The sequence below is a fragment of the Epinephelus moara genome, chromosome 24, assembly GCF_006386435.1.
Source record: "Epinephelus moara isolate mb chromosome 24, YSFRI_EMoa_1.0, whole genome shotgun sequence".
Taxonomy (NCBI): domain Eukaryota; kingdom Metazoa; phylum Chordata; class Actinopteri; order Perciformes; family Serranidae; genus Epinephelus; species Epinephelus moara.
The window spans coordinates 45,358,943-45,370,273 of record NC_065529.1 but is presented as its reverse complement, the minus strand read 5'-3'; the positions used below and the strand labels follow the sequence as shown (position 1 = coordinate 45,370,273).

Here is an 11,331-nt window from a genome sequence, read left to right as displayed (position 1 = left end):
AATGATTGCGTTTGCCACAGATCTTATTTTCTGCAATGATCCAAAATCCAACAGAAAAATCCCATTCAAAAATTGCAGTCCCATTTTTACTGCAGGAACCAAAGCGACACTAACTTACATGTTAGCTTACAAAAAATCCCTGTAGCACACAGTGGCATACAATACACAGAAAATATTCATTCAGATTCAGAACTAGAATTTATCAATTATACACAGTAACATTTTAAAGAGACAATATACTTGGTGTATACACAGAGTTTTAACATACATTGTCAGGTCTCAATCATTCTCAGGGATTTAATAATAGAACATGATCTACGGCACAGGCCCTCTTTACATTTAATAACAGCATGAATGGAAATAAATATGACATCATTTACACAAACAACTAATGCATAGCAGTTTACACACATTGTAAGTCAGCTTTATGCAGCACAAATCCATTAGTGACACTGGGCCTCATTCACAAACACTGCGTACGGACAAATCTGTGCTTAACCCGTGTGTACGAATGTTTCAGTAGAAATCTGGCATTCATCAATATTTTCTCGCCTGAATTTGTTCGTACTCTGGGAACAAATTTAGAACTGCCTCAGACTGTGCATACGCATAAACCACAAAGGCCAGACTGTCTCCGAAAATACAAACACACACCTCTTAATAAATGCACAACATATCAAAACGAGGGATGCATGATTGCATTGGAACTTTTGCAGACAATCAGTGTCGATGTATCCACTTTTTCCCCCACTTAACTTAGTGATCATCAAGTCTCTTCTATAGTAGAATTAACATCATATTATGCAAGCATACTCTTATCACCCACCAGCAGATGGAGACATGAAATACAATGCTTTTTAATGTATGCGATATTCGTTCATAGTGTGAAATAAGAAAAAGCATGTTGGCCAATTTCGATTCCGAATTTTAAAGGCAATATCAGCTGATACTGATGATGTGCCAGTATTATTGTGCATCCCTAATCAAAACCGTAATTACTTAACAACGCTTTATTATACAGTATTTAGAACCATTAATTAACCAATGTATTGGTCAAATGTATTGACACCCTTTCATCCTCATCAATTATTAGTAAAAATAAAATCCGCTAGGGATACTGCGCATACGTTCATTTGCAGCTGACTTATTAATTGGTTTAGAATGATTCTGATTCACCGCACTTATTTTATGCGCAGAGTAAGAATGTCTCTACACACATATTAGCGAATGCGGCCAATTGAGTCCACTTTTTTGTCAAAATAAACAGAACTCCATCCCGGTTCTCTGGAGAGGAAAACAGAGTACTGGATCCTAAACTTGGCATTATTTAAGTCCAAAATAACTGAGAGGCCACCAACTACTGTCCACTTTGCTTTCTGCAGAGTCGTTCACTGGTAATATCTTCAGTGGCAATTCTTGGTTTGTGTTAAAGTATGGAAAGAGCTTCTCAGTGAAAGTGTGTGTGAAGGTGTGTATGTGTGTGTCAGTATCAGCATCAGAGAAAGACAGTTGTCCTCTTTCCCAGTTCAGTTTAACTCTGATCTTCTGGAGCTTCTTCACTGAAAGAACAGTGTTAGCACCTGGTAGTGAGCACACTGTGTATTCATTGTTACAAAACAGCATTCTCCATAATCCAGATTGTAAAGCTGTGTCTGTCTGTCTTTGCACAGATTCTGCTGCTACACCCACAACCCAGATCGGACTGTCTCCAACCTCAGCTTCCCAGCTGTGAGTCCCTGAGTTAAAGCCCTCAGAGCCCAGGACAGAGTAGTAATAATCAAACCTCTCTGGGTTTTCAGGAAGCTGCTGTTTCTCTCCACATCTCACACTGGTCAGATCTTCAGACAGGATGAGTTCTGGATGAGCAGTGTTTGGATCCAGAATCACAGGAGTGTAGGAGACCATGTCCTTCATCTTCTTCCAGATGTTGAAGGTCAGGTTGCCCAGATGTTTGGCCTCGTCTATCAGAGCTCCTGAGACCAGCTGTGGATCATCCAGCAGGGGGCGCTGCTGGACTCTTTCCACTGCAGCCTTGTAGTTCAACAGGAATGAGACGTCTTCAGCTCTCAGCTCCTCCTCTGTGGCTCTGACTGTGTCTGAAAGAACTGCTATCTCTCTGCTCAGAGCCTCAATCTTCTCCTTCATCATCTGACTCTTCTGTCTCTCTTCATCCCTCAGAGCAGAGATCTTGGCCTCCTCTTCCTCTTGTAGAAACTGGTGAAGCTTCTTAAACTGCTCCTTAATCAGCCTCTCTGTGTTTCGGGCCTGGACCTTAATGTGTTCTGCTGTTTGGTCACAGTTTCCTTTAACTTGTTCAAACAGCTTCAGTTTCTCCCGTAAAGGCTTCAGGGATTTCTGCAGCTCCTCTTTGTGCTCCTGTGCAGCTTCATCGATGGGTATGACTTTGTCATCAGCATGTGTTTTTGAATGCAGACAAACAACACACACTGGCTGCTGATGGTTCAGACAGAAGAGTTTGCGTTTCTCTGAGTGCAGACTGCAGACAGTCTCTGACTCTGCTGAACCTCTCTGATCTCTCTCCAGTAAGAAGGCCTCACACAGGTTCTTTAAAACCAAGTTACGAGGTGGATCGTTCCTCGATGACCTTCTCTTACAAACTGGACACTCCTGTGCTGGTCTCTCTGTCCACCAGTTCTGCAGACAGTCTTTACAGAAGCTGTGGCTGCATGACAGGACAACAGGATCTTTAAAGATATCACGGCATACAGGGCAGCAGAGATCCTCTTCAGATCGTGGAGCCATTTCCTCTCTAAGTGAAGTTGAAAAACACGGCCGGCACACAGGTAAAAGCGAAAGTCAGTGTGCTCCCTCCACTTTAGAGCACTTTCTCCTTCAGATGAGTGTTTTATAAAATCCCATCCACTGCTTGGAATATTCTGCCTCCTGCTTTTTCTCCGTCAGTGTTGTGGTTTTAATCGGATGGTAAATCTTACTGTCTCTCTGTCTCAGTGAATAACCTGTAATAACCTGAATCTCCTGGTTAGACTCAGTGAGACAGGTAAGGGGTGGAGCTCTGTCATGCCCGGTTCTATTTTTAGCTCAGCTATTAACTGTACATACCAGGGCTGAGATGTTTTCATTGCTGTGGGTTGGAGACCAAAATGGGGACAGCTGGCCCGTAGCAGCTGGGGTTTCATTTTAAAAGAAATCTTTACAACAAAGATAGAATTTTTTTTTGGCCTTCTATTATCGATATTTGTCATCCGTGCCTTGATTTTAGCTTTCAAACCAGCTCATGTCTGACTGATTAAGCAGGCTCTGGTTAAGAGTATTTGGAATTAATTTCAGTGACAAAAACTATAATAAAAAGTGTTTGTTAAAGCAACATTCTCATCCATTGTCTCCTCACCCTCCAATGCTCCACCCTCACTGTCTCTGGACTCCTTCCTTCCACTGTCCCACCATCCCGGACCCAAACCCCTTTTCAGAACCACCAGTCCCTCACTACATCACCCTGGATCACTCTGTTCTCTCAAACAGATCTCCCCCAATGATTTCAACCCCTCTCAGATGCTCCATATTGGACTCTGATTGTACAACGTATAGCAACCTCTACATTAGGATTCACATTTTTATTATTAAAATCCATGTGATTACATATGCCTTAGGGTTTTTATTGACTTTTTCAACATAAACAACAGGCCAATAACTGTTAAATAATACCATAAGGGATCTCTGCAAATCAACTGATGCTGGATTGCTGGATTCAGTACAATCACACCTTTCCAACAAGCCCTCATATGTGTTGCTATGATGATCCATGGCAGAGATATTGCAAAGTAATTGAGAGCATTCTACACAGAGGCCCATCTTTTACATTTCGGCCTATTTTAGGTATGTGTTTATAAGTCTGTATCTCCTACTTGCATTGAGATATTTGCATTCTGTTTTTTTCTATTATGTAGAAGGATGTCCTGCTGTCAGGTATTTTTCTATTATGTAGAAGGATGTCCTGCTGTCAGGTATGTCAGGCATGGTAGCTCTCAGAGCTTGTATTGTCAATTTACATGGATTTATATGACTTAACCTCCATTCGACCAGGCTTTTTTTGAGCTCTTTTTTAGTTTTCCTATGGAGTTATAAATCAAGTGATAGCACACAGAAAGCTACCACCGGCGCAAGGCTGTCACATTTTTTCTAACACTAGAGATGTATACCTTGGTAAAAATCACTATGAGAATTATTCACCGACCAACCCTACTGGCTCACGGACTATACAGGCAACTTAAAGTTTATCAAAAGTACAAAAAACAAAAAAATCCCCAGTGTGATTCAATTTAGTTTCATTGTGAATTAGAAAATTGTTTGGGGGGCCAGCTGGCGCCCTATCAGGGGCCAGATTTGGCCTACAAGCCATAAGTTGAGTATCACCTGTTTAGCCCTAGAATGATATAAAAGACATAAAAACTAAAAACTGTGCAGGAAAAATCTCAAATTACTAAGACACGACTGATTGAATGCCAACACACATATAAACATGCTATTTCTATATGTTAGAGGACAGTAAATGTATTATTTGGAAATTAGTTTCTTTATTTCTGGAATAAATTAAACAACTTTTGTTTCTTTAAAAACTGGAACATTACAGTTTCTCAGCCTGCACCTCTGTCTACCGGTAACACCCGGGTGAGACAACGTTATCTTTGGCCCAACCTATTGATCTGTGTGCGTTATCATTTGTCAGGCCGGCAGCTGGCATTGATAAGGGTTCAAGATTGGCTTCAGTAGCTGCTGGCTATTGATCCGCCCTTCTTTCTAATTGAATACACACACTCCTGGGTATTGATAACAGAGAGCTATAATTTGATACAACAGTAGCGGGTATCGATCAGTGAATCTGATGATGTTATCAGGCGGCAAGGAGTATTGATAAATGTGATGGGAGGAGAGTATTGATAAGTATTCTGCAGGTTCAACAAGGCGAGGTCAACTGAGAGGGAATGGCAGTCACGACAGTGTATGTGTGAGAGTGTGTGTGTGTGTGCGTGTGTGTGTTAGAGTCACTCGTCTTGCTGCTGAGACCTCTATTTCTTGTCCTGGTGCTGTATAATACTTAAATTCTCTCTGTGACACACAAATAAAGGCCAGGTAAAACTCATAGAAGCAGTTGGATTCACCCGTCGTCTCACCACTCGCAGGTTAAATTCTGTACAATGTACATTTCTAAAGCACTAATCCCTTCAGTACGAGGCCCAGTTGCCGAAGAAAATTTTGGATTGCACCTTTCTGCAAATCGCAAATACCTTACATTTGCACATTTCAAAAATCCTTGCTGCTACAGCCAGCGAATATGCCATCTGCGGTCATTCTGACTCGACCAGCAGACTTCACTACAAATCGATTGGCTGTAGAAACAGGTGAAGTGCTTTAAAACCAGCTGCTGTACGGCAGCCAGTTCACACTGCTGCATCTTTTCGCTGCAATGTTCTAAAATAGTTTTGTCTCATTGTGAATGCTTGTTCTGAACTGAGCTTAACACATCCTGCTTACTTTTTTTTTTTTTTTTTTTACATTAAAAGCACTCCATGAAATGTCACATGATGCCTTTGGGCCCCAAAAGACTTTTTCCCATTGACTTATATAGTGAAAGAGATCTCCGTGAATCAGTGGATAAATGTTTCTGAGAGTCACAACCCCCATGAAATGACTTGCTTCACGATCAGAATTTGATCAGTTTGGTCCAATAACATTTTAAAAGTCTAGAGGAGCATAGGGCATTTGATTAGGATGCCTCCTTGGCCTCCCTTTAAAGGTTTTCTGGGCACGTCCAACAGGTAGGAAGCTCCGGGGCACACCCAGAACACGCTGGAGGGATTATATATCTCATCTGGCCTGGGAACACCTTGAGATGCCCCAGGAAGAGCTGAAAGCATCACTGGGGAGAGGGATGTCTGGAGTACTTTGCTCAGCCTGCTGCCCCCGTGACCTGGCCCTGGATAAGTGGATGAAAATGATTGGATGAATGGATGGAAAGAAGAGCTGCATGATTTCATTATTTTATCCCCATTCAAGTTAGCGGAGCACTTAACCGTAAGTTAGCCACTCACTTACTCTGTGCACCCAATTATGTGGAAGATCAGGGTCATTTTATATCTGGAAAGTCGAACTTTTTGGCTTCACGCACCACTGAGCAACATTCATAAGCCCTTTTTACACTGCCAGATTTTCAGCAGATGTTGGGCTGTTTGCCAGCAAGCTGTGAGCATTTAGACACACAGAGCCAGATTGGAACCCTTTTAGTTTAAAAAGAACAAGGCGGCCTTCCGCCACGGGAGGGGCTGTTGATGACTTGTGGGAGGAGCTGTTGATGACGCCGCACGTGCGACCCACTGGCAGTGGATAAACAGGAAACAGCTGATAGCAGGAATTAGCTAGCAGCTAGTAGCAAGAGGGAAACACAAACCTGACAGACACTGTAAAGATGAGCAACTGGGGAGACAAGGAATTGCGCGCCCTCCTTCCCCTTTGCAAACGAAGAGGCCATTAACTGTCAGATGACGGGGACGGTGAAGGACGGGCTGACTTATGAGAGAATCGGCGAAGGACTGACCTCGGAGCAAGGCTGTTTACGTCACAAGCTGAGCTACACGTTTTGTTACTTGCTCACGCCCCCCATTGCCCCGAAAAAGGCGCATTCCGTATAAACAAAAGTAGGTAGGCGGCATTTTGCTGCACTCCCCGATTTTGTTTTTATACTGCCAATGCTGAAAGAAGACTGATTGGGCTTTCCTGCAAATTTCCACAATTCCTATTTAAAAAGGGCTACAGAAATGAACGGAGCCCCGCCTCCAACGCAGAATCCAGTTCTCTTTATACAATCATTGGTCTGTGCCTTTCGAGCTGTTTTGAGATGTTAAGTGATGCGTTTAATTGTGAAGCTGGAAAGCATAAAGCTCAAAACAATGGCAACTGCAAGTGACTGGGAGTAATCATTTCTCTTTAACACACACACACACACACACACACAAGCAGACAGAGACAGGGATCTACGTGTGATTTAATCAGAGCAGAGAGCAGAATCAATTCTGGTGTGAACGGCCAGGCGACTGCTGACGAGCGTAATCTACAGCTGTATCATGAGAGCAGTGGCTTTATCTTTACATTTGGCAGGTGTAAGCATAAAGTTTTAAAACAAATTACCTGCAGATATCTTTGTTATAATACTTAAAATCAACATGATCTGTAAGTTAACACTTTCCCCGGTATCTTGTCCTCCAGTCACCTCAACTTTTATTCCCTCATGGAGTGCTCAGCCTGACTCACCGCCCTCTCCCTGGTCACACACTAAAGCTGACTACTGTTGGTCAGTTGCAAGCTTTTGAGTATAGTTTCATATATTCATGTACACTTGTAGTTAGAGTTAATCCTCCTTACCACTTTGTTCTACTCTAACCAGCTGTCTCCTTAACTTCTTCCAGGCCTCCTCCACTGAAACTCCATTGTCTCCTCACCCTCCAATGCTCCACCCTCACTGTCTCTGGACTCCTTCCTTCCACTGTCCCACCATCCCGGACCCAAACCCCTTTTCAGAACCACCAGTCCCTCACTACATCACCCTGGATCACATTGTTCTCTCAGACAGATCTCCCCCAATGATTTCAACCCCTCTCGGGTGCTCCATATTGGACATATTGTACAACGTATAGCACCTTTTATTATTAAAATCCATGTGATTACATGTGCCTTAGTGTTTTTATTGACGTTTCCAACATAAACAACAGGCCAATAACTGTTAAATAATACCATAAGGGATCTCTACAAATCAACTGAAGTCAAAAGCTACCGTTTTCTTTTCTTTCATTTGGGACACCTCATATGTTTAGTGGACTGACTCCCTGAATATGCAAGCTGTCTTTACAGTTTTGGTATCGCTGGATTCAGTACAACCACACGTTTCCAACAAGCTCTCATATGTGTTGCTATGACAGTTCATTACAGAGATAATGCAAAGTAATTGAGAGCATTCTACATAGAGGCCCATCATTTACATTTCGGCCTATTTTAGGTATGTGTTTATAAGTCTGTATCTCCTACTTGCATTGAGATATTTGCATTCTAGGTTTGTTTTCTATTATGTAGAGGCATGTCCTGCTGTCAGGTATGGTAGCTCTCAGAGCTTGTATTGTCAATTTACATGGATTTATATGACTTAACCTCCATTCGACCAGGCTTTTTTTGAGCTCTTTTTTAGTTTTCCTATGGAGTTATAAATCAAGTGATAGCACACAGAAAGCTACCACCGGCGCAAGGCTGTCACATTTTTTCTAACACTAGAGATGTATACCTTGCTAAAATCACGATGAGAATTATTCCCCCGGGTGGTACCGGTGGCCCAAATTTGGGGGCCTGGCTCACTGACTACTGGGCCCAGTGTGCTTCATGAGATAAAAGCTCATCACCTTCCAACAGAACATCCCTCTTCCCTCATGGTGCAGCTGCTGTTCTTGTGGTTTCTCCACAGAGATTTACACATACCCATACACGCAGACATGACTCCTTACTGACTTTCACCTTTATTCAGTTATTTATCATTATTTCGTAAATAAATAAGCTTTTAATGATTTGAACACTCATCTCATCTTCCATCATCGTTGCAGCCTAAGAGCTGGGTTGTAACAAGTTGTGTTGCTTTAACAAACACTTTTTATTATAGTTTTTGTCACTGACATTAATTCCAAATACTCTTAACCAGAGCCTGCTTAATCAGTCAGACATGAGCTGGTTTGAAAGCTAAAATCAAGTCACAGATGACAAATATCGATAATAGAAGACCAAAAAAAATTCCATCTTTCTTGTAAAGATTTTTTTTAAATGAAACCCCAGCTGCTACGGGCCAGCTGTCCCCATTTTGGTCTCCAACCCACAGGAATGAAAACATCTCAGCCCTGGTATGTACAGTTAACAGCTGAGCCAAAAATCGAAACGGGCATGACAGAGCTCCACCCCTTACCTGTCTCACTGAGTCTAACCAGGAGATTCAGGTTATTACAGGTTATTCACTGAGACAGAGAGACAGTAAGATTTACCATCCGATTAAAACCACAACACTGACGGAAAAAAAGCAGGAGGCAGAATATTCCAAGCAGTGGATGGGATTTTATAAAACACTCATCTGAAGGAGAAAGTGCTCTAAAGTGGAGGGAGCACACTGACTTTCGCTTTTACCTGTGTGCCGGCCGTGTTTTTCAACTTCACTCTGAGAGGAAATGACTTCACAATCTGAACAGGATCTCTGCTGCCCTGTATGCCGTGATATCTTTAAAGATCCTGTTGTCCTGTCATGCAGCCACAGCTTCTGTAAAGACTGTCTGCAGAACTGGTGGACAGAGAGACCAGCACAGGAGTGTCCAGTTTGTAAGAGAAGGTCATCAAGGAACAATCCACCTCGTAACTTGGTTTTAAAGAACCTGTGTGAGACCTTCTTACTGGAGAGAGATCAGAGAGGTTCAGCAGAGTCAGAGACTGTCTGCAGTGTGCACTCAGAGAAACTCAGACTCTTCTGTCTGAACCATAAGCAGCCAGTGTGTCTTGTTTGTCTGCATTCAAAAACACATGCTGATGACAAAGTCATACCGATCAATGAAGCTGCACAGGATCACAGAAAGAGGCTGCTGAAATCCCTGAAGCCATTGCAGCAGAAACTGAAGCTGTTTGAACAAGTTAAAGGAAACTGTGACCAAACAGCAGAACACATTATGGTCCAGGCCCAAAACACAGAGAGGCTGATTAAGGAGCAGTTTAAGAAGCTTCACCAGTTTCTACAAGAGGAAGAGGAGGTCAGGATCTTTGCTCTGAGGGATGAAGAGTGGCGGAAGAGTCGGATGATAAGGGAGAAGATTGAGGCTCTGAGCAGAGAGATAGCAGCTCTTTCAGACACAGTCAGAGCCACAGAGGAGGAGCTGAGAGCTGAAGACATCTTATTCATGCTGAACTACAAGGTTGCAGTGGACAGAGTCCAGCAGCGCCCCCTGCTGGGTGATCCACAGCTGGTCTCAGGAGCTCTGATAGATGAGGCCAAACACCTGGGCAACCTGACCTTCAACATCTGGAACAAGATGAAGAAGATGGTCTCCTACACTCCTGTGATTCTGGATCCAAACACTGCTCATCCAGAACTCATCCTGTCTGAAGATCTGACCAGTGTGAGATGTGGAGTGAAACAGAAGCTTCCTGAAAACCCAGAGAGGTTTGATTACTACTCTGTCCTGGGCTCTGAGGGCTTTAACTCAGGGACTCACAGCTGGGAAGTTGAGGTTGGCTACAGTACGGCCTGGATTCTGGGTGTAGCAGCAGAATCTGTGCAAAGACAGGGAGTCGCATCTTTTCAATCTGGATTATGGAGAATAGTGTTTCATAAAGATGAATACTCAGCGTGCTCAATACCAAGTGTAAACACTGTTCTTTCAGTGAAGAAGAAGCTCCAGAAGATCAGAGTTAAACTGAACTGGGATGAAGAAGAGCTGTCATTCTTTGATGCTGATACTGACACACACATAGTCACCTTCAGACACACTTTCACTGAGAAGTTGTTTCCATACTTTAACACAAACCAAGAATTGCCACTGAAGATATTACCAGTGAATGACTCCACGTAAAGCAAAGTGTCCAGTAGCTGGTGGCCTTTCAATTAATGTGGGTTTGAGTTAAGAATGCTCAATTTTCCTCTTCAGAGTGTTTAATTTTGACAAGAAAGTGGACTCAATTGGCCTCATTCACTAATATGTGTGTAGAAAACACTGTCAATTTTTACAGCTTTAGATTTAGTCTTATTCTTGAAACAAAAATGCTCATTAGTTTTAGTCACATTTTAGTCATTGTTGTCCTTCATAGTTTTTGTCAACAAAAACTCACGACATTTTAGTCATTACTTTTAGTCAATATGTTTTCTATATGTTTATTTTTTATCTTTAAACTAATTCAGATAGGCTAATCTATGTATCAGAAATTAGAATAATACAAATACAAAACATTTCTGCACACTTCCAAATTTTCATTTCTCTAGCAATGTTGGCATCTCTATATGAATGCTCTCAGAAACTTTGACACCACAGATAACTAATCTGAGACAACTAGGATTTGTTCCCAGGTCCACTGTAAACTCTGACTTATCCATCTGACTGTTAAGAAGCAGAGAAATAATTTTTGTAACATGTTGGTCTGGAGGTTTGAAAAGAATTTCATGTGTCCATCTGTTGGTGGGCCATCATGATAAGAGTATGCTTGCATAATATGATGTTAATTCTACTACAGAAGAGACTTGATGATCACTAAGTTCGGTGGGGGAAAAATCCAATATCATGCATCCCTAGT

The 11,331-nt window shown here is 42.2% G+C and overlaps 2 protein-coding genes across 2 annotated transcripts; one reads left to right on the top strand and one right to left on the bottom strand.

The window, feature by feature from the left end:
• Positions 1–1,323: 1,323 nt before the first annotated feature.
• Positions 1,324–2,769, bottom strand: LOC126385935 (nuclear factor 7, brain-like). The gene has a single exon (XM_050037980.1). The coding sequence runs from the start codon at positions 2,761–2,763 to the stop codon at positions 1,324–1,326; it is 1,440 nt and encodes a 479-aa protein (XP_049893937.1). The 5' UTR covers positions 2,764–2,769.
• A 6,947-nt stretch (positions 2,770–9,716) lies between these two features.
• LOC126385934 (nuclear factor 7, ovary-like) lies at positions 9,717–10,616 on the top strand. The gene has a single exon (XM_050037978.1). The coding sequence runs from the start codon at positions 9,717–9,719 to the stop codon at positions 10,614–10,616; it is 900 nt and encodes a 299-aa protein (XP_049893935.1).
• Positions 10,617–11,331: the final 715 nt, after the last annotated feature.

What these genes read in the sequence shown, in the direction of transcription:
- LOC126385935 (XM_050037980.1), bottom strand. Translation starts at nt 2,763, where the DNA reads ATGGCTCCACGATCTGAAGAGGATCTCTGCTGCCCTGTATGCCGTGAT.
- LOC126385934 (XM_050037978.1), top strand. Translation starts at nt 9,717, where the DNA reads ATGGTCCAGGCCCAAAACACAGAGAGGCTGATTAAGGAGCAGTTTAAG.